The sequence below is a fragment of the Anabrus simplex genome, chromosome 3 (genome assembly GCF_040414725.1).
Source record: "Anabrus simplex isolate iqAnaSimp1 chromosome 3, ASM4041472v1, whole genome shotgun sequence".
Lineage (NCBI taxonomy): Eukaryota > Metazoa > Arthropoda > Insecta > Orthoptera > Tettigoniidae > Anabrus > Anabrus simplex.
Window position 1 is genome coordinate 439,685,461 of NC_090267.1, and position 24,939 is coordinate 439,710,399.

The window sequence follows — 24,939 nt, forward strand, 5'->3', positions numbered from 1 at the left end:
TGACCACAAGACACCTCGTAATCTGCAGGCCTTCGGATTGAACAGCGGTCGCTTGGTAGGGGCTCTTACGCCATGGGGTTTGGTTTGGAAAAGTGAACAGAGAAGGAAGTGACACCCCTGCAAGGCTCCTTAGCTTCCAGCTAGTTCTTCTGTCCGGGCTCGTGCACTTAGGACAGTAAGAAAACGTACGCCTTAATAAATGCTCCTCATAAAACCTTTGTAAATACTAACTGCATCTATTTATAACAAAAATCACAAACGCCTCCTTTTCATGTGGCTCAGTTGGTTGAGTCGCTGTCCTTCTGAGTCTGAGTTCGCAGGTTCAAACTCCGGCTTGGATCGGTGGCCCTTAAAACGGTGTTGAAATGGCAACAGGTCAGTGTCGTTGGTTTCTGGCACGTTAATAAAAATTATACATACGAATATTAGCGTCACAAAACTCTAACTTTATACTACTATATTCTGTATCCCAGGCTTGCGTGGAAAAGTAATTAACAATTTACTTTACGTCGCACCGACACAGATAGGTCTTATGGCGACGGTGGGATAGGAAAGGCTTAGGAGTGGGAAGGAAGCGGTCGTGGTCTTAATTAAGGTACAGCCCCAGCATTTGCTTGGTGTGGAAATGGGAAACCACGGGAATACATTTTCAGGGCTGCCGACAGTGGGGTTCGAATCCACTATCTCCCGAATGCAAGCTCACAGCTGCGTGGCCCTAACCACGTTGGAAACTAATAGGACAAGGTGAACCCTACATAGCATATGTTGTAACGTGTATTTTTCTTTACCGACTAACAAAATATCTATACCCATACCCTTTACATTATATATATATATATATGTGTTTGTTTATTTATTAGTCCCTTCAGTACAGTGGCGAAGTTAGGGCTCCAGGCCCTCACGTACACTTAACCACATACTATTCAGAATCTTAAATAAAATAATGAGATACTTAAAATAGTTAAAACTACATAAATTAAGAGAATTGAAAATAAATTTCTTACTGAATTAATATTAGAACTAATTAATATTAAAAACTCTTAACAATGGCTAATCCTCAGGAACGCACACATTCATACTTCAACCATTCAGTCAGCTGTCCTCAGCAGGCAGTCTCGGCAGGTGACCTTAAATCGTGATTTAAAAAAGCTAGTTTCTCTGACCTGAACTGGCAGGGAATTCCATAATCTGGCGACAGTCACCACAAATGGTCTATTAATTTTTATTTGTGCGGCGCAGTGGAATAGAAAGAATGCATCTTGAACGTGTATTTAAGTTGTAAAATAAATGATAAAAAGATGAATTTAGAAGAAATATACAGTGACTGACTTTCAGCTACCACTCTATACACCATCGTTAAAGTGTGTAGCTGCCGACGTTTTATCAGACATCAGCCATGAGACAACCTGATAGTATGGGGTGATATGAACATCGTACCCGATATTGTAAATAAATCGCAGGCAGGTATTCAGTGCTCGTTGAAGTTTAAGTGTTTCTTCTCTCGTCATGTCAACTAAAACAACGTCACAGTGGTCAAGAATATGGAGAACGAGTGTCTGTATTATTTCTGCCTGTAGCTCAAATGGAAATACATCCCTCTGCCGTTTAAGAGGGTGAAGAACTCCAAAAATCTTTTTACACATTTCTTTCGTGTGATCAGACCAATCAACTGTTTCATTCATCATTACGCCGTGATTTTTAACCGTTTTAATGTAGGAAATAATGTTACCATTCAGTAGGATAGGCCGGATTGCGACATTGTTTGAGCAGCTCAGTAATTTTCGTGATCCAATTATAATTGTCAGATTTTTTTTCATTTTAGTATAAGAGAGCTTCGTTGTGCATATTCACTGAGTCGTCGGAGGTTCCTGTTAATATCTTGTTTTGCAGAGTCGATATATTTGAAGATCGTGAGCACAGAGGTCATGTGTGTTATTTCCTTTCACAGATGGTATGTCATTGATATAAATACAGAAAAATAGGGGCCCTAGAATACTGCCCTGTGGGGCAACACTAAGTTTTATTTTCCATTTAGAGGCCTTGTCGTTTACTGTTTCACGCTGTTGACGGTTACTCACATAAGAACTAAAAACCTTAAGCGCAGCCAGGTCGAAATTTAGCAATCTCTTTATCATTGTCCGAATTACTATAGCGTCAAAGGCGCTACTGAAGTCCAGAAGGATACGTATAGTAAGCAGTCGTTTGTCCATAGCGTTTCTAATGTCTTCAGTAATCTTCAAAAGTGCTGTCGTGATATTGTGAACCTTCTCAAATCCAGATTGCAAAGGGTCCAAAAGAAAATTTTTATTTAGGTATTCCAGAACTTCCTCGTATACTAAACGTTCAAAGTCTTCAGAAAGCGCAGGGAGTGCGGACATAGGACGATAGTCAGAGGGTGATTGTGGGTCTAAACTCTTAGGTACCGATATAATATTGGCTGTTTTCCAGACAGTAGGGAAACAGTAGTTCAGAATGTGCGTCAGTATAGGCGAGAAAGCACCCATAATGTTATGTATAAAAGTAATAGGAATATCATCTACACCTGTGGTCTTTGATTTAATCGAGTACAAAGCCTTTTAACCTGATTTTCTGTGACACTGCGAAATGTGAATGGTGGATTGGCTGGAGGGGAGGGCGGTGAGTCGGTGCAGTTTATTTGGGCAGGTTGAATATTTATTCTACTAAAGTAATCGTTCAGTTCGTCAAGTGGAATGTCAGGAGTTGTCTGTCTCTGTTGATGTTTTCCTATTCCCAGAGCTCTAAGTTGGTCCCATGCGCGATTAGAGTTTCAGTTGTTAGCTAAATTCCGAAAATATATACATTTTTAAAAAATTCTGATTAACTGCTTTGTGCGATTTCTTAAGATGCGGTTATATTCGAAGTCTGTGTCATCTAGGGTTTGTTTATAATGTCGAAATAACGAGTCACGGTGGGCCATAATTCTCTTGCCTTTATCATCTAGACATGGACAAGAAGGACGAGAAACCTGTATTCGACGCGTGTGTGTGTATATCTTTGCCGCATTATTTGTATAAAATGTCACTTCTTTATTGCTTATCACATGACCATTATTATAATAACATTACCGTATTTATTCTAAACCAGAATATTGCATCCTTACTCAAACTGTTTTATTCTTGCATTCATTTAACTTGTACTCGGAATATATGAAATGCTGCAGTTATGTTGGGATGGGAGTAACAGAGGTAGCCAGGGAACGGGGGGGTTGTCGTCCAAGGAGTCCAGACACCCCAGGGGTTTTAACGAATGTCCTTTTATTGAGCATTCTATACATAATGTACATTAATATTAGCTTCCGGAGTCCGACTCATTGGCTGAATGATCAGTGTTGAGGCCATCGGTCCAGGCGGTCCCGGGTTCGATTCCTGGCTGGTTAATTCTTCTGGATGGGGACTGGGTGTTTGTCCCAACATATTCATATTCAGACAACATACTACACTACCAACCACCAAAGAAACACACAACACTGATTACATCCCTCTATATAGGGTTGGCGTCGGGAAGGACATCCGGCGGTAAAACAGGGCCAAATCCACATGCGCGACACAGTTCGCACCCGCGACCCCACAGATGTGGGAAAAGCGGGGGAAGAAGAAGAAGAAGAAGAAGAAATAATTACTATTAGCTTCCGGAATCCGCACGAATCCACCACTCTTACTTGAATCCAAGGACACTCATTTCCTTTTTCGGTATTCTAAACCACCTAAACTATGGAAGTTTGGACACCTATCAAAATAAAATTCTGGATGAATGGCCCCCCCCCAAACTGAAATCCTGGCTACGCTACTGCTCTGGAACGTCAATTTTCATGCTATTTTAGTGTCATCCTAAATAGAGAGGTACACAACAGTGCACCTTCTTCTCAACCTCACAGACACTCACCGACAGAAACAATATTCACAATAAATTGCACAAAATCAACACAGCATCGCAATTACTCCGCATATCACAATGTTAAAGTCCGCCAAGAACGGAAACCTGACATCTAGCGGCCAAACTGTGAACACGGTCGGGCCGCTTTTTCAGCGACAAATTAGTAGCTATGTCCCGGCCTTGTGTATCTCGTAGGCAACGGCTCAGGTTGACTCTCTGCTGCAAACTTTTCGGCTCCTGCAGTGAACACCTAGAGTATCGGCTTGTAGTCTCCTGTAGTCAATATTTGCTCTTTCAAGGCCCTTGAAAGGTTTGTCTTGTTGAATGAAAATACAGTAGTTAAGTAATCCAAATTACACAAGTTTATCTAAAATAAACATAAAAAATTAATGGGGGTAGCGCAAACCGCAACCGTATGGAGAAACCGCCCCTGATAGAAAATGAATTAGGTAAAGTTACCTCGGGTTGTGATTGTGAAATAGCTCCAAACGGCTGCTGGACAATTTCAGGCTCATCGTTCAATTTAATAATAACACAGGGCAGGTCAGTCTGTATATCTAGGCCTTGTAAGTCTTCTCGTCTAAAGTTAAATAGGACTGATGACGAAGTCGAAGGTTTTGTTAAGTCATCTTGGCATTCCGATTCCGAGGTTGAAGTTGAACGAGTCAAAGTAAAGAACTTTCCCATTTTAGGCACTTTCTTAAGTAGTTCAAGTTTGTCACTCTGCTTTTTAGCAGAGCGTTGTTTGTATTCAGCACCACTTAACATTTTACTCATGGGTTAAATACCGAAAAACATGTAAGAATTAGACGAGGCAATGAGTTGGCTAGGTGAGGTTATCAGGTTAATGGTGAGCGGATGTAAACAACAATACGCACACGAACCGTCACGAAGCAATGGCAGACAGGGGGCTCTCTAGACTAACAGGTTTGCCAAGCCACTAACTACAATTGCTCAGCCAGCACCCGCACGAGTTAAATAATATCTTTCTTATTGTTTGCAGTTAATTCATTTTCTTCATAAAATTTAAATATATATATTCAATTTAGGTTTTAATGTTAGAATAGTTTAAAGTGTTTTATATAGGCTAATAAAATAATTGGAATAATTTGTGGAAAGTAAAAGTAATTTAAGTGTAAAGAATTTAAGGCGTATTCACGCAGGCCATAATTACTCGATCCGCCGGCCGCCGCCTCTCAAAAACTGGTGCCCTGGGCAAATGACCAGTCCGCCCTTTTATACATCGGGGCCTGTCTGCATCTGGCGAGCCGAACTTGTCCTCGGACACTCCCGGCACTAAAAGCCATACGCCATTTCATTTCATCTTCAAAGTTGCTGAAACAATTCTGGATAAGTGAAAGAAGAATTATTTAGCATGTTATTATTTAAAGACCGAAATTCGACATGTAATCAAGATATGAAATGCACTGCTGTGAAAGGGCTTGATCTTTCATTCATGCATTACTTTTTTTTTTCTTTAGCGTTCCTGCCTGAACGTTTATGGTTAGATTTTTCTGTTTCCTCATTTAAAAACATTGTATCATCGCATTAAGACACTTATCAATAAACAAATCCGCACATTCCTTACATACACAGTACATAATTCATTGAGTTAACATTATTTTATGAGTTGGGCAATTTTCCTTTTAATTGAAGCCTACTATTAGAAAGACAATCTATAAATTTAGCCTCAAAACATTAGGAATGTCTTTATACGCAATACTTGCTGTTACATTACGGTACGGTAAAGAAAATTGGCGCCACTATACAAACAAAATATGTACATTTCTTAAGTCACCCCTATTTTCTTCCGTGCTTGGCAATGTATTATGGCATTCCAAATGGGTAACTTAGTACACAAACAGCCACACGCATATGCATTTTCCTAAAATTAAATTATTGGGAATATCTTCAGAGTTTTCTGAGAGGGAACACCATAACTTAAAGTTAGTGGGGGTAGATATACGGGATATTGTGCATTTCCTAAATCAGATTTTATTAGAAGCAATGTGCTGCCAACTAATTAATAACTACTATCCTCTGAAGCAGTGGTGTATGCTGCGGTCAAAACGTGGGCTACCACCAGACTTAGGCCTAGGTTACTCCTTTTCGATAGTTGGTTTAGTGAACGTCAAGTCTTAAGCGTTCTAAGCCACCGGAGCAGTTTGCTGTTTTGTCAATCTTGTTTCACAAGTTACTGCCCTGGCCTCTGCTATTGCCAATACTCATCACTTGATCAGTGGAAATGGTAGCCTGAGGGTTAGCAAGATTAAGTCCGGTTTTATGGTTAAATGGATAGATTGTTTGCCTTTGGCTGATGGCCCCGGTTCGATTCTCGGAATTAACCTCCTCGTACTCTTAATTCCCCTGGCTTGGGATCTGGGTTTTTATGACGTCCTCGCCATTCATGTTATCCTCATTAGATCATCATCAAGCATTTCCGGATTTTATGCATTTTTATTATTATTTATATTATATTATTATTAGTATTAGTAGTAGTAGTACTAAATTTTACAGCGTTACAAGCGGTTGTAACCGTCGTTCACTGGTTTCTTAGCTTCCTACGTAGATGAGTGATGGTGTCCGACCCATGATCACGGGTTCGATTCCAAATATTAAAAAAGAATACTAAACCTGAAAGACTGCATTTAATTTTAGCAGATCTACATATAAAAATAAAATTATACCCCTATAAGAGCAGACATTGCAGTATCTTCCTACAATGATGTCGACATAGAGGGGAGTGAACTACCAGCAGTTTGTTATCAATATAATTAATTCAGAAGTATAGAGGAAGTATACGTGATAAGGAACGCATGGTTGCCCTCTCTCCCGGGTTAGCATTGGTGAAGCGACGAAACGAAGTCTTGCACACGTATCCCCTCGGTCCCCGCACCTGTAGGACACTCAGCAACAAGCCGCTTGTGGTGAGTTGAGGGGAGAGGACGCAGCTCTTGGGCTGCAGTGTCGGTCTCCGATGCCTTGCACTCAGAATTACGAGCGACGTTTTTTCTCATTACTCTCAAGTTTTGTAAATGAACAATCTGTCAGATGCTTACATTATAATGTGCTTTAAGATTTCCATCGTTCTCATTTGAGGTTTGGGCTTCACCGATAGCCTTGGTAACCCGCAGTATACGCCACTGCTCTGAAGAGTGCAATAACTCATTTGTAACAGCTAACTTCAGAGCAGATCTAAATTTTCATGAACTAGCGGTTACATCATTCGCACTTTCAGGGGTTTAGCCAAGGAGGGGGGGTTAGAAACCCCCTCCCAATGGAAATTTTACGAAAGTAAAATAAACAGAAACTGACAATAAACAATAAACATTCAGAGACATAATTGTAGATCCAAGCAGTGGCGGTTTCTGGTATAGCGCAATGGAGCAATGAACCTCCAGTTTATATCAAATTGTACTCAACTACTTAATATTCGTAACTCCCTTGTCAATCTCGAGGCTCTTGCTTAGCCCATCTATCCGTAATATACTCGTCCTGGCTTTCAATTCATGTGAACTGCGCACGTTCCGTGGCTGGATACTTGTCTGAAAATCTGAAATGAACCCCCTTGGTAGGCTATCTCTCCGTCCGTACCTGGGTGAAGGGAGTGGCGAGGTACGGGGGACATCGGCCGGCACGTAGGCAAGATCAGGATATCGCAGAAACAGATATCCGTGGTTTACGCATGCGCAATATGCCACTCTCTCAAGTCGTGTTGTCGGGGGGTGTTGGGGGTAAGTATGTGCCTGCAATCTGTTGCCCTTACAGGAATTCATCTACGTAGCAGAAAATAGTGCACATAATTAGCACTGGTGTTGAAGAGCATCATTACTAGCAGTCACATTAAACTGCCAAATTAATTGATGCCTTTTCCCAAACACATCAACACATACTGAACATATATTCTTTTGCCTTCTTTGGAATAATTACTTTTTGGAGAGAAAATTAACAATCACCGAGGCAAAGAGTAGGGGGAAAGTAATACCAATGTAAACGCTAATTGCCTAGCCACAGAACTTCTTAAAATTATGTTACCAACATTGTGAACAGTGCGAACATACATCCCTGAAGTTTACTCGTGTTTTTCAAGTCTGATGCTAGTGTTTACAAATTTTTGCAACAGTTATCATAATTCGTAATATTACTGTACGCTGTGCCAGCGTGTGAGTGTTTTTCTGCACTGTTGTGCCGTTCAGAAACTTAATTTTTAGGACATAAAGAAGTTACAATATTTTGTCCATGTGTGTATTTTTGAGCTCTGTAGTTGCGTCCATAATCTTTGTTCCAGGGAAAGGTAAGGAACTACATAATGAGTTTGAACAGTGATATGATACTTAAGAAGACAAAACTTTTCTTCTCTCTCTCTCTCTCTCTCCCTCTCTTGAGCGTAAACTTAAAATTAAAATTAAGGATGCCGGACGTCCAATGCCTGATCTTGATATAACGAGGCATCCTAAAAGTATAATAATAATGGCGTGTGGTCTCCGGGGAGACCTGGTGCAGGTCTTTTGATTTGACTCCCGTAGGCGACCTGCGTGTCATAATGAGGATGAAATGATGATGAAGGCGACACACACACCCAGTCCGGGTGCCCGGGAAGTTAACCAATCATGGTGAACATTCCCCACCCTTCCGAGAATCGAACTCAGGACCCCTTGTGACCAAAGGCCAGCACGCTAACCATTTAGCCATGGAGCCGGACATTCTAAAAGTAAAAGTAATAAAATCATGCATAAATTCAGAATGGATATATATATATATATATACCGGTATAAAAGAATCGAGTGGATCTGTGGGTGCGAAATTACTAACATGTTGATTTGTTTTCCTTTTTTATGATTCATGAGTGATGAAGGCGAAGGGACTTAGAGCAAATTCGGAGTGGTACATTTAGGACATTTGTCCCAAAAAAGTAAAGAAACACAAAAGTTCTAAATCTCATATGCTTGCCCAGTTACAATTCGATCTCCTGGGAAGACACGATAACCGTTAGTAATTTCACTGTGCTTACAGGCAGTCTGTGGAAAGAGACAACGGTCAAGTACGGAATAATCGTTATGTGCTCTGTAAAGTTCTGTGGTGCGTTTGAGATGGTACTGCGCGGCCATGAAGAAACAAGTGAATCATCGAATCCTGGCATATTTCGGGGCCTCGTTAATTTTAGTTCTCAAATTGACGTTGCATAAGAGACCATCTGTCCAAAGCTACTGTTTTCAAAGGCACCTCGAAAGACATTCAGAGTGATTCGCTTTCGTGCATGTATAAAATCTGTCGTGAGAAGAGAAAAAATAAATAAATCACCACAGCGCACTTCATTTCGGTAATCGCAGATGAGAATACCGATATATCAACTATACAGCACAAGTTGTTATCGTTCTTCCCAACGGTAAGCCAGTTGAAAGATTCTGGGGTTTCCTCTCACCCTCTAGTCATGATGTTAAGACAATAGCAGAGTGTTTAAAATTTTCTTTGAGCGAAGTTGTGGATAATCCAGATAAGTTGATTTCACAAGGTTACAATGGAGCAAATGTAATGAGTGGTCACCATTCAGGGTGCAAGTTCTCTTCAGGGAAGATTTTAGGCATGCACATTATGTTCATCGTCATGCCCATTCTTTGAACTTACTCATGGCACAGGTGACAGGGGGAGAGGAGATACTGAAGGGGGGATTTTTCCTTCTGACGAAAGTCACGCGCCGCCACTGGATCCAAGAGATATATTGAATATATTTTGTAAGAAGCCTCGAAAGTTGGATTTTAGATTATAAACTGAACATACTATTCGCTGTAAAACTGTTGGTCTTGTCCTATATTTTAATGTAAGATTTTGTCGTGTATTGCAGTCTAAATATCAACATAATTCACTTGTATCAGTATCCTTATAACGACAAGTATTGCATGCGCGCACCACATAAGTTACGCACAAGTACCTTCATTGTGCTCTATCATCAAACTATAACATCCCTCACCCAACCGCAGATCCTGGCTACGCTACTGCCACCTTTACCTCGAAATACAGAAAACAATTTTCTGTACAGTCGGGGATTTCTGAATTCGCTGAATTGGAAATTATCTGAACAGTTATTATAGTGCTTCATAAAAGCGAAATGTCTCTTCTTTCCTGTACACCCCAAGCCTAAGTCACTTTCTTCATATTTCAAAACCTACGGATCACACCTACTCGAACAACACATCGCTATTGAAGTTTAACTGTTTTACTGTAAAGTAAAACTAACATTTTATACTTTAAGCCAATTAAAATATGAGTCGCGTAAGTTAAACATATCTTTTTCACTGTAAGAATATATGCAAACACATTATCTACGTACATTCTTGTCACGAGGGAAACGGAAGAAAGGCCGAGATTTCTTCTGCACTTCATAATTATTGCAGCCAAACACAGTACATATCTTTCACATGTGTTGAGAGAAGATATAAATGAATGACATGCAATTATTTATTAATTCTAACTTACTCCAAAAGCATAAATAAAACCCAAAACTTCACCAATTAATGTACACGCTCTTATGACAAGGTAAGTAACTCCAGGTCACACCACTCAAGTCGCAGTCCTTTGATATCTCGCAGACTGTCCTGTATTATCTCTACTGTTAAAATAGTAAATATATTAAAATAATTTGCTGGTACCGGTAGCTCAAGGTAGGTATTTTTTCCCCTAAGTCAAAATAAAATTCCATCGGTCAACAATCGTAGTCTGATATTTCAACTCCTATTAACTCCATGAATACTTTGTATACCGATAATCGATTTACGGACATTGTATCCCTGACACAAGACCAAATACAGTAGAGACTGTATTTGACAAGACCGACTCCAATCCTCAGACTAGGGTTGCCAACCGTCCGGCTTTTGCCCAACATGTCCTGCTTTTCAATCATTTTGGTTATGTCCGGCCGGCATTTCTAATTTATCGACATTGTCCGGCATTTTTCGTTACAAGATTGCTCACTTAGGTTTTAGGTTGAAGACAGCATATTATTGTATCGTACATCAACTCCATGTGCTCAGGGCGCTACTTCCGAGGGTGGAAATAAGTAATACTAATATTCGATACATTGAACTCGGCATCGATCAACCAATCAACGCGCTTCATTTCCACGTTTATGTTGAGAGAAACCGGAAGTGTCGAGAGCTACAGTTTACATGTGCTTGCCATATGATTTGCAGCTATCGTGTTTGGTTATCTGGTTGTCGCCGTAAATTATAGTGCGAGTATGCAGCGAGTGGAGTGAAGTATTAATCTCATAGCATCCTATTACGTACCGGTATGTCATCTTTGCAACCTGCATTTGGAAATTTTCAGTTGGTAACCCTACCTCAGACCGTAATATAAAAAAAACATGGCGGCCGAAGCAGTCGGAGTTTTGGTATTGGCTAACACGAAAATATCACGCACATATTATATAAACAGCGGCAATTTAACATGATAAATGTAACATCATGGGGAAAATCACTTTTACACGTATGAAAACGCTTCGCCAACGAGTACGCACCACATGTAATCAACTAGAATCACATTTATTCTACTAGAAATGAGACCAACGCGCTGATTATTTAGAAATTTCAATTCGTCAAATAACGTTTTCTCTTATATTTCACTTCACTGGATGGATGAAAATATACGATAAAACTGTTTCAAAATAAATTAAGATGCGAAATTCCTCGATTTATTCGCTTTCATGAGAACTATGAAACAATTTGTTGCCTTACTTTTGAAGTGGTGAACAATTTCTTAAATTCTACACCCAGTGAATGGGAAGTACACGCGAAATAATAATATTATTGGCTTTACGTCCCACTAACTACATATTTTACGATTTTCGGAGATGTCGAATTGCCAGAATTTAGTCCTGCTGTAGTTCTTTTACGTGCCAATAAATCTACCGACACGAGGCTGAGGTATCTGAGCACCTTCAAATGCCGCCGGACTGAGCCAGGATCGAACCTGCCAACTTGGGGTCAGAAGACCAGCGCCTCAACCGTCTGAGTCACTCAGCCCAAGTACACTCGAAATGATTATGTTAACCCAATGAACGGCCCTGGTAATGTTAACATAATGTTGACATATGGCATAGCAGCACTTCACAAAATTATGGTAACCTTAGTAGTGAAACGTTCAGACACTAAAGATATAATAGATTTTTAACCATTAAAGAACATGAGTGCAAAAACTCTTTTGACTAAACATTGATGTTTAACCACATGGACGAGCTTCAGTTCGGCGTAGTCTGCTTGATAACAGATAACCACAGCATGTATCGGAAGGTGTTGGTAGTGTAAAACCCTACGTTACAGTCCCAGCTAATCCCTCTAAGTCATTATTTCTTCTGTGTAACAGTATACAGATTGCTCCATCTGTCACACTTACAAGTTTTGTTATACTCCAAGATCCAGCCAAACATTTCCGCAGGCAGAGCACAGATTATTGAAAAATACACTTGCATCTAAATCACTCGACACTCTGAAGCACATAGACACGGACGGAATAACGCAATATCAATTATATTCTATCCTAATTAATATTTTTCGATGAATACGAATAGTTTGGAATTGGAGAAAAGTGTTCCCTAACCTCAGACATTCTCAAAATGATGTATGCACGCTACAGTTTTGTCATGGACTTCAAAATAATCACGATGTATATTCCTAATACATTTCTCCTTTAATGTTCTATTCCGTAGGAAAAGAATAGTTGCATGAGAGGCATAGCCATAGTTAGACTAAAACCTGATCCACCTAGTGCACTTATGTTCTTTAAAGGGTAAAAACACGATCAAAACAAGCACATTCTCCCATTACTGCGTATAATTACAGATCGTATGTGTCCACTGACTCATAAATACACTCACACACTTATATTCTACGAAGAAACTAGCATTTATCGTCAATTTTAATAAAATTACACCGACTACATACGATAGCAACAAACCAAAACAAACTCATATTTTCATCAATACCGGCTACTCGATTCGCCATATTTAATAATAAGAAGAAATTGCGCACAAATGCGCATTACATTTTAGAGTAATCCAATAAGGAAACTGTTCTTTTACTGCATTCACTAAAATGGTATCGATCACATCGTTTGTTACATAACACGCACACGCACTGCACAGTTGGGTCATGAAAACCAGGTCGTACGCACAGTTTGTGATGGAAACCATGTATGGCCAATCTGTTCAGAGCACTCCTCAGTTCGTTGTTCGGCCCAGTCCAGCTTCGATTAATCATTGCATCCGTCCTGTAGAATTCCAAGTCAAATTCCGCTCGTTTTCTTAGTCTAATAGGAAGTAGTTCCTGTTCTTGTCGTGTGGAGGGTAATTGTAGTCTCATTCTTATGTCTTCCGGAAGGAAGGTTTCTCTGGCTAGCTCATAAGCAAGTCTTGATTGTGACATTTTGGAAATACCTAAAATTCTTTTCAAGAATCTAGCCTTGATATTCTCAATAACTCTAAGGTCAGATAGAGTTAGATGTTCCTAAATTAGCTCCAATTCGTATGTCAGGGCAGGTAGTACCTTTGCATAGAACAGCGTCATGGCTGTATTTAGAGACAGTTTAGTGGGTTCCTTCATATCATACATATTTCTGATGGCTACCAATGACCTTTCTCTTATATGAATTCTAAAAGAAGTAGAAGAGGGCTGGAGCGTAATCCCCAAGTATTTGAATGAATTCACAACTTCCGGGACTGTTTCACTGCTTGTTATCCATTTTTGAACGATCGAGAGTAGCATTAAGGTCTGAGGATTGGAGTCGGTCTTGCCCTGACAGTTCACATGGAGTGAAGGAGTATGAGCGGTATGAGCAAAGTATGATTCCACCATTCCACCAGGACGAATATTCGTCCTTCGTACTGATTCCACAAAGAACAGGTAATAAAGGCATAACAGGAGCACTTTGTCATTTTTGTCCTCCAGCGAAGAGGAGAAAAGTAAGAAGTGCGAGAGTTTGAGTTTATAAACCTTTTTTTAATAAAAAAGTGTTCCAATATAAACGATCCTCGCGGGAAGTGCTTGAGAGTGTCAATATTTATGAAAATTATTTCCGTAAAATATCCCATGACCGGTCGTTCATGGTGCAAAATCCTGCTGCAGTTTATTTCCTTAATACGTAAGACCCATATATAATGGACTTTGCTTCGCCGTTTATTATGTTGAAGACTTCGTGAATAATTTGGAGCATGAGTAGGTAAATTTGTGTACTGGACACTTTGTTTAAGGGATCACCGTAATATTATTTTGGCAGCATTGCTATTTAGTAAAAAAGGACAAACAAATATAGGAATCATTGCAGGGTAAGAAAAAGAGAAGTGAAGCCCATTAAATTATCAAGAACAAGAACAAGAAAAAGAGAGCATATTCATCCTTTGCCTCTGTAATATGTAAATGTTGGGAGTTGGACCTATATGGTAAATAGAAGTCGCATCTCTCTCTCCCCCACTGTTCTGATTACCCCTGTCTTCGATGAGTCTTGATAATAAAGTAAAATATTGGACAGCCTGGATTATCATCTGTGGACTGAAGTAGGAACATATATTTTCCAATTGCGATATATAACAGTTTTTACTGTATTGCTTACACCTTACATTACCGTTTGACTTCATAAGTGAGAGTATACAGGGTTAAGATTAAAACATATTTTTAACATGAATTTTAAGAAGTGTTAAATAACTTCGCGAGACCGGAAGTATTTTTAAAATATTGACATTAGCAATATATAGTAATGATTGCCGGAGCGGTGGTGATAATTTCGATGACACGTCGTGTGAGATAAAAGTGTGTATTAGTAAAAATCACCTGGGAAATCCTGTTTTCATGTGTGTTACGATTACGACGCAAACATGTCCGAAAATAATTCGTCTGCTCCAGTTAACGAAGCGGAACTGAGAGATTTGAAAGAAAGAATGAAACTAATTGCCGAAGCAGACCCATCACAGTATCATAATGAATTCTCCCTCAGAAGATACTTGAGAGCCTTTAAAAACGTTGATGCAGCCTTTCAGGTAAGTCTCTTGACACTAATTTGCAGAATCGTATTGAGGTTAACCTTTCCAATGTTAGTAAGTTTATGAACTTTCCTGTCCAGATGCCAAATACTGGGAAAGAGACAGTGAGGCTCATTATTCTAAAATGAAAAGAACATTTAGGATACTGTTGTTGGTATGTAAACATATGTCAGGCAATCAATTATCTTCCACTTGCCACTTTTATAAAACTCTTGAGTACATTTAGAAATGTAAATACCGAGAATATGGACGTTCCTCTTCTCTCCCGTTTTTTTAAAAACTATACTACAGAAAATTCTTCGACCTATGTAATATTTAAGGAATTCAACCTAACCTATAACATTCTTTCCAGCTCTGTTGTTTCTGTGGAGATCATTAATGTCTGGCTGAGGAAAGGTTGCATGTTACTAACCTGGTCCACTTGTGTCCGACTTGGCCTGCTGTGTCATTGACAGTCAAGGGCGGTTGAAATAGACTATTAAGAAGAACATTCTTAATTCTTAATGTAAGGAGAATGTCCTAACTGTAGCTCATTTCTACCATTGAATTTGTGTTTTATTTTCTGTTGATTCATACCTACTGAGCGAGTGTTGTATAGAGCCTATTGAATATAATTTTATATTATTAGAGAATATAGACTAATTAAATGTCTAGTGTAAGTGGCATAATGCCGGGCTGAGTGGTTCAGACGGTTAAGGCGCTGGCCTACTGACCCCAACTTGGCAGGTTTGATCCTGGCTAAGTCCGGTGGTATTTGAAGTTGCTCAAATACGTCAGCCCCGTGTCGGTAGATTTACTGGCACGTAAAAGAACTCCTGTGGGACAAAATGCCGGCACGTCGGTGTTTCCAAAAACATGTAAAAACAATAACATTATTATTGTATGTGGCATAATTCTAATTGGTTTCAAAGTTTTCAGCACATTGTTATTGGAACATTTCTTCTGCAAGGTATTGGTAACATAGGGTTCTAATACAGGGCCTCTCAGAGTGCATGCACCAGCTCCAGCTGCATGCACTGCAGCACTGTGCACGGTGCAAAAGACGACTTCGCTTGGTTGACCAGAGTGCAGACCCCCACTCCTCTATTTGGAGCAATAGCGCTGTCTATCTCTTTCCCCACGCCTGTCTCGCTCTTCCTCACTTGCTCCGTAGCGCTCCATATCCGAGCCGAGCTTAGCCGAGTAGCCCAGAGACGAAGCGTTGGTCCGAGGCAAACCGAGCGAGACCGATGCACAGTGCACGGAGCTCTTGCGCCTCGATTTGCCTGCGTGAGATTTTGGGCGTTTGAGAGGCGCTGTTCTAATACATCCTTAAAATCTGTAGTATCCCGATGTTGTGTGTTGAGGAAAGTGTCCTGGCAGAAATCTATACAAATATTAAAAATCCTGATTTTTAGAATTTACTGTGAATAATAAACACAAGCATGATATTAAGTTTGCCAGTCACTACCAGATATTGTGTAATTGGTATACTAAAATAATATTTTACTTGCTGTTGAGAATGAAAATATTGTTCCAGTTTTTAAACACATTCCTCCTCGTTTCCATATGGTACTTGTGACAACTTTGCTTGAGAACAGGAGAGAGAATTTATTTGTAATAAAGGACATGATATTAATAATTCTTTATATTTGAGTAGTCAGGAGCCTATGCTTCAGGAAATCAGACACAGTGGAAAAACTGATCATTGAGGGAAAAGTTTACTGCTGGGCAGACCAACTCAATAGCCTGCAAGATACGATCTGCTATGCTGAGGATAGGGAATTGTGGAGGAAAAATGTCAACAGGTTTTTGCATCATGATGTCACCACACCCTTATGTAGGGTTAGAGCATGAGAGAGATGCTTGAAATAATATTTGGGGACAATCTTGACAGTTATGAAAATAAGCAAGCCTATGCAAAGTGGACATTTTTTCTTTTCTTTTTTTTCCCAGTCATGCGAATATCCGAAGCATTTTTCTGAATAACCGAAATTAACTTTGCTGATTTTTATTTCTGCATTCCTGGCCATAATGCATGTGCGGAGAACATATTTTCCCTTCCGAATACTCAGTGGTCTGATGAGAATGGCAGGTTAAATGTATCATCTACTAAAGCAATCTTATTATAACAGCTCAGTTGAAGCAAGTTTTACGCCTTCCTCTTTCCGACCTTTTCCCCAAATTATTGGGATCAACATGTCGTGTAGATTTGGCCCAGTTTTACTGGCTGGCCTACCCTATGGGAAGGGGCGATGTATTCACTAAATGATGTTTGTGTGGTGGTTGGTTGAAGAGAAGGGTATCGAATCTGGGGCCTTTTGAACTGAAGGTCAATATGCTGACCATTCAGCCAAGGAACAAACTGGTTATATTTTGAAAAATAGGAACCTTTTGGGATTTAAAACAATGCCAGGAAAAATATCACTGGCATACTTAATTTTCTTGAAAATAAATTTATGATATTTGAGGCCATTTCTTTTCATTTTTGACTCTGTTAATTTATAACTGTTAGGTTCTTCACTTTGTCGAAACTAGTTTAGGAATAAATACGTTTAGAAACTACCTGAAGAAGAAAACATATGATAGCAGAACTTTACTTGAAAAAGAAACAGTTTAGGCCTATTTAAAAACAGAATGACATGTTTTGTACTTGAAAGAATATCATGAAATTATATCAAATCAGATTCAAAAATACTTAGAAATTTATAAACATTTAAATTCTGTTTATGTCCTTAAATACTTGAAATCTGGAACTTACCGTAATGAAGTCCTCCAACAATGCTTCTTCACTCCTTACTAGTCCAACTCGTTTCTTTATACTTACCATGGAGGCTATTATTTACATCTCTGAACTGTAGCCAACACCGGTCCAGAAAAGTTGTCCTAATTTCACTTGTCAATATAGGCTCTGAGGTAATAGTAAAATAATGGTTAATTATAGAACAAAATGTCTTTGACTCCAGCATTCTCTGACCATATCTCACCTCTCATCCTTCCACACAGTCCGATTTCCTAAACCCATCATGTAAGTACTCATACCTCAGTGTGTTCACTATATTATGTTTTTAAATATCATTATAACATTTTCACACACTGTTATCTTCACAAACCAGAAATGAACTTCTCTGGGACTGAGAAGAAATGGACTTGGAAGAACTAGGATTGACTGGTGGAAAGCCAATCTGTGAAGATGTGGAGTTCGTCTTTCTCTTTTTATGATCTCATGTTTGGTCTTGCCTTTCCTTTTCTTTTTTTCCCCCCCTCTTTCTGCCCTTGCTAGCTTTTCATAATTTTTATTCAGTTGGGTGTTCAAATCCTCATTTCTAGCTTGCTGGCATTGATGATTAGTTATATTGTTCTACTTTATCGAAAACAGCTGAGATGAAATATAAAAATAACTGTAGGGCAGAATTTTTTGTGTAAGGGCTTTTAATTTTTATATAAATGTGTTTAGAACTAATGGTGTCAGTTTATATTCTTATTTCTAGTTTGCTCTCTTTGGTGATTTCTTGTATATTGTATTTTATCTGGAACAACTACGATGAAATATAAAAATAACAATAACTGTAGAGGAGTATTTTTATGTGTAAGATTTTTATTTTTTATGTGAATGTGCTTAGAACTGTTGGTGTTTGAATCATCAGTTCATAGACTGGTTTGATGCATTTAAAAAAGAAATTATCCTCTAACTCGTGTAGTATTTGACATCAGTGGGGTAGGTGTGACCAGAAACAGCTCTGTTATATGCCTGTGGGAGAAAAAATAATAAACCCACATAAGAAATACAGATATTACTACAGTAGAAACATGACTCAAGTTGGTAGATTACAGGACACTAGAGTGCCATTCAGGCTCAGGTGATATGGACACGTGTGAAGGATGAACACAAGCAGAATACGAAGGAAAGTGTTTGATGTACGACCTGAAGACAGGAGATGAAGAGGAAGGTCTAGAATGAGGTATAGAGACAGGGTAAGATCCGACATTGAGGTACAAGGATAAGAATTGGTGGAGGAACTTTGTTTGCAGACCCATTGAATAGATAAAATATCACTGGGTATGAATGAATGAGTCAGCCCCGTGGTGTAGGGGTAGCGTGCCTGCCTCTTACCTGGAGGCTCCAGGTTCAATTCCCGGCCAGGTCAGGGATTTTTACCTGGACCTGGGGGCTGGTTCGAGGTCCACTCAGCCTACGTGTTTATAATTGAGGAGCTATTGGACGGTGAGATAGCGGCCCCGGTCTAGAAAGCTAAGAATAATGGCCGAGAGGATTCGTCGTTCTGACGACATGGCACCTCGTAATCTGCAGGCCTTCGGGCTGAGCAGTGGTCACTTGGTAGGCCAAGGCCCTTCAAGGGCTGTAGTGCCGTGGGGTTTGGTAAGAATGAATGAATGATAGTGAATTTATGGTTTTGGACTATTTTGGTTTATCACTTGGAGATGGATGGTTTGAAATTGCCTGGTAGACAGCTGCCTGTTCTTGCCCGTACAAGAAGAGAGAGTTCACTGTAAACATTATGTCTCACCAGAAATGGATCTGGGTGTAATTTCAGTCAATACGAGTCTTAAAATACACGAAACAAAAGGTACTGTGTATGAGATGAACGCAGTTTGGATTGACAGAGCCTACTGGTGTGACCAGGTTGGAGTATAAGTTTACTGGAATTAATATGCTACTAGGTAGTGCTGATGATCATCATGATCTTGAATTAACATGAAGTTACAGTAAACCTGAAAAAATCGGAGAGATGTAAAATAAATAATAACAAGAAGTTAATCTAAGGATTTGTCAACTAGCTGTAGTATCTGTCGTTGGCAAGACAATCATATACTATGTTCAAAGTTATTTAACATCCCAGCTACTTTCCGCCAATTTTCAGGCATGCTATTTTACTTGGGACACAGCAGTAATCCATCTATTGGAAATGAGTGGCAGCAGAAGAGACAAATCACATCATAACAGTGGTGAATGTAAATGTAATGTTATTGTTGATCAGTTTTATGAGATTTCAATATTGTAGGCCTTCGTATTTAGTTTTCTTCTGGCTTTGGGATATTAGTTTCATGACTCCCTCTTGGCCTATTCTTCAAGCAATCGTTCCTTTACACTTTTTTCTGATTTATATGTGGTTTGGCGTTGATGCCGTCTGCTGACACTATTGTGCTCTACACAATAATATGTTATTGTTTTAGTTTTTTATTATTATACTGCCTTACTGCCGTCTGCCATGGCCAACAGACCACCAATAAGGGTTGATCTCGGGCCAGGCGACAGTGATTATCCTGCCTCATTGCCATTTTATTATTATTATTATTATTATTATTATTATTATTATTATTATTATTATTATTATTATTATGTATGGTTTTGTTCATGTGTCTATCTGGTGACATTCTTTTCCTTTTCTTTATGTGAGCTGGCTTAGGTAAGACTTGTTATTTTTTCTCCACATTAATGGATCATATACATATTATGTAGATCTGCAGAAAGAATAAAGAATCACTATCACTATCGAAGCAGTGTAATGTGATTCTTTTTAACAAAGTACTTTCTCTTCTTTACAAAATCTCTGTTTTCTCTGTTTTGTCTAGGCAATTTTGAAGACAAACAAGTGGAGAAATGACTACAATGTGGCAGAACTTACGGAAGACAATCCGATTGTCAAGAGTCACTTACAAGCAAATAAAGCACGTGTTTTACGCCATCGAGATATGACTGGGAGGCCTATAATCTACATTCCAGCAAAGAATCATAACGTGAATGACAGAGATATCGATGAACTCACAAAGTTCATAGTTTACTGTCTTGTAAGTGTTCTTTTAACATTGTTACTGCAACTTATTGAACATGAGATCTAATTCTAATTTTCTTGTTTCAGTCATTATCAATGTCCAGTTTGGTGTTGTTTTCTCTTATATTGTCTTATGTCCAGTTCACCTCAGTTATATTTCTTTCCATCCTGTCTGAAAGCTTTTCCTGAGATCCTAATTTCTTAGTCTGATCTTTCTTTCCTAGTGCACTTTGTAAAAATATTCTCTCTCTGGCCTGGATTTTACTCTTGTTTTTTCATTGTTGTCCAGGTTTCTGTTACATATTAGTATGGGGCAATATATATTTTTCAAAAGACATCAGTTCACAAACTGTGAATGACCACAAAAGATCCTGAATTTTTACAATTTTTACAATTTAGGCAATGATAACCAAAAATATTTTTTGTTGCTTTACATTGCACCGACACAGATAGGTCTTATGGCAATGATGGGATAGGAAAGAGCTAGGAGTGTGAAGGAAGCAGCTGTGGCCTTAATTAAGGTACATTTGCCTGGTGTGAAAATGGGAAACCACAGAAAACAATATTCAGGGCTGCCGACAGTGGGGTTCGAACCCACTATTTCCCGAATACTGGATACTGGCCGCACTTAAGCAATTGCAGCTATCAAAACACTTGTAGTATGATTTAAAATTGGCACAGAATCTTCTAAATGCCCACTATAACACACTATTAAACAAAGAACAAAATATGCCATTCTTTGTTTAATAGTTTGTATTTTTTAAATTTCTTTTTTAATAGTCTTTTTTTTTTGACAGGTGTTATAGTGTATTATTTATATTGAACTTGTGTGTTCGACAAAGGGAAAACCTTTTAAGTCTCCCTTGATCCGTTCCGCGCAAGATGGGAACCCCCTCTCCAGTATATCAACAGATGCAGTAGTCTCCTGAGAGCCAGTAGTGAGCATGTTACAATAGTGAGAGATCTCAAAGAAGAGATCATACATTGTGTATCAGCTTTGAACTTGAATAACCAAACCAAGAGTGATGCCAAGTGTCAAATCGTGATGGTCTCTACAATGCTAAGAAAATAAAATCACCGTGGGAAGAGGAGTATGAGAATTGGTGCAAATTAAGCCAAAAAATGTTAAGGTGTATATCTTTATCATAAATTTACCCATGCCATTCAATGGATTTAGAAACAGAATGAGCTCACCAGCGCTCATTTGAAAGATGTCCCAAAAAATTACAGCAAATGTAGTCCCCTATGAGCCATTCCAGGCAGATCCAAAGACGGCACCCACTGCAGAAGATGTGGTGAGATTGAAAATCTGGCTCAATTCTTAGGATCATGTCCTTTTGGCAAATGTTTATGGAATGCTTGGCACCATGTGATTCGATCTTCAGTGCCTGATACACTGCGCTAAAAAGGTTACAGCTATATAAAGTTGTTCATTTATTTATTTATTTATTTATTATGGCTTCTTTCATGTGGCGAAGTTAGGGCACACGGCCCTCTCTTACACTTAACCACATCGCAGTCAGTGGTGTAACAAGAAGAATTGATATAATTGCCTTTAAACTTGTCGACAGGAAGGGATTTATACTCATTATGATAATCTGATTTGAGGCACACTGGTAACAACCCAACGAGGTTGATGCAGAAAAGACAACTGTATACATTCCTACTGTTCCAACCTACCTGGAGAAATACTACTTAACAGGATGAGCTGGGTGCAAGGGGTACCATTTCCAAGAAATTAGTCAACACCGTGAGACACTTCCAAGAAACAAAACATTTGTCAGCTGGGGAATACGCACACTGAAGGGATCCATATCCAACTTATGACACCGCCTCTACTCTCTTTCCGCATAGTTTTGTGGAAGTTGATATTTTTGTGATATTCTTTGTCATTTCTGGTAGCCTCACTGGTTTGGGGAAGAATACAGTGATATGATTTTCATATTTTGATCATTCCAAGGTCTTTCATATTATTGTTTCTTTCTTTTAGAGTTGCTGGGTACAAGTTCCTGTATAGGACAAGGAAACCAGTATGATTGAGTATGATTGGGTGTGGTGCTTCCTCCATCATTCTCTGAAAATGATAGGATAGTACCATATTAAGAAGGACACATCTTGAAATGTTGAACGCTGGGGAGAACTGGATTACAAAAAGATGGTCTTATCCATCTTTATCTTTCCATTGGAATGAATAACTGTACAGGTGAATTATTATTGATTCCATAGGATTGCAAGTTCTTTTTCTGTAATTCAAGTCGCCTGATGTATGTGTATTGGGGGCAGATCATCTACCACGAGTTCTCCTTTTGGCAGATATCTCGTGCAGATGCCAGGTATCTTCTGTCTTTTTAGAAAGTACAACAAGTTACTCTTTTTCTGGTATTTCTTCATGTTGTGGACTTGAAATGATGACAAATTTACTGAACATAGATATTTGAGTTGCAAAATTTAAATGTAAATTTCTCACAATAATGAATATGAAGAGTTTTCCCTCCTAACATCCCACAGGTGCTAGGTCTGTTTTCTGGATTGGAGAATGCATTTTGATCTATCGAATACATAAGCTGAGTGGAAGTTAACACATTTTAAATCCAATTTAACAGTATTCAGCCATTGTTGCTTCAGCCTTCCACATGTAGACTTCAAAATTGTATGTTATACTGGTGATAATTTCATGTGCAGCACGTCATTGTGGCTGTACCACTGGAGGCATTTCTGCTGCATTTTTTCATAAATTGGTGGGACACCCATTCACTGCCTGATTGTGTCAAGTGGAGATGTCGTCCATCTCTGTAATTCCCATAGTGCAATGAAGTATCCACATCTACATCCCCATAAGGTGGAGTTTGTGCTACACACTCATTGTTGCTGGCAAATATTCTGATCCACAAAGTGTGACCAGATAGTACAATATAATTTGAATTCGAGATGGATTGACATGTGATAGTTTGATAGCACACCAGTGACATCTATTGCTGCATCCAATTCATGGTTTTCCTCGCTCAAAACTCATACTTCAGATCGCCATTACTCAGCAGACAAGATCTCAGCTATCTGAAGAAATTAGATTTTATTAGATATAGCTGTGAGTTTCCATTCAGGAGATGGTGGGTTTCGAACCCCACTCTTGGCAACCCTGAGGATGATTTTTCATAATTTTCCACTTTTGCATCAGGTGAATGTTGGGGCTATTTCTCAATTAAGGCCATGGTTGCTTCCTTTCCAGTCCTATCCTGTAGTCGCCATAAGACCTATCTGTATCGGTGTAACATTAAAAAAAAAAAAAAAAATCTTACTGTTGACTTGAAAAGTTCCATAGTTTGGAGGGGTCCCATTGTACTCAGTCTTCCTAGTGTTAAGACGAAGGCTATTGACAGAGATAGTTTTTCCATGATCGAACTTGATAGTTTAGATCCAGTCTGGTGGTACTTGCAAGTAGAATGATATTTATGTAACATATGGCTGGGAGTGTCCAAGGACATGTTCAGTTTTCCTGGTGCAGAACATTCTACTTGATGCCCATGGGTGACCTGAGCATTTGGATGTGAGATGAAGATGATGATATTATGATGCAAGGAGAGGGTGAAATGCAGTGTTGGCACAAAGCTTACTCTTGTCGAAAAACACCGGGGTGTCTGCTCAAGGCTTAACATCTCCATCTGACGGACAAATCACCATCAACAGTGCCATATGCCCTTGCTCCATATGAACACGGCATAGGTGTTTGGAAAATGAAACCAGGCTTTTGGCATGCAGTCTAGTGTTGAGAAATTGAATACCATTACCTTTAATTAAAATATAGGATTTTTAATTTGTATTTTAATTGTAATTAGTCAATACGGACCAGAGATGAGTTTTATCATAAGTAATACCATTATGACTTGACTTGAAATTTGTCATTCCTGGGCCAGTTGCGCTACTCCTCCATGTCTTGTAGGCTATATCTATATACTTGTGTTGACAACAAGTAATTTGTGCTGCAGTGCTAAACATTCTCACAATATGACAATTGCATTATTGATGAAGGTAATACCTTGTCGTCACATGAATATGAAATTGATTTGGCTTTGTGATTAAATTACTGCAGGTATGAGTGACAAGGTGGCTTTCTCATTTCCTGAAGTGTTGCTGATAGCCAGATATTCTGTAGCTGTGGAATTTTTCTCTCTGTCAAAACCAGTGCAGACTGAAAACTTCACAATTATGGGTTAACTAAGTCAAAACTGAAAAAAAAAAAAAAAAACC

General features: G+C 39.0%; 1 protein-coding gene across 1 annotated transcript in view; it reads left to right on the top strand.

Moving 5' to 3' along the window:
- Nucleotides 1–14,241: 14,241 nt before the first annotated feature.
- The window catches only part of LOC136867411 (uncharacterized), a 39,642-nt gene continuing 28,944 nt past the window's right edge, over nt 14,242–24,939 (top strand). The window contains exons 1-2 of the mRNA XM_067144607.2: nt 14,242–14,917; nt 20,495–20,710. Coding sequence (XP_067000708.1) covers nt 14,756–14,917; nt 20,495–20,710 — 378 coding nt within the window. The 5' untranslated portion in view covers nt 14,242–14,755. The remainder of the gene's footprint in view (nt 14,918–20,494; nt 20,711–24,939) is intronic.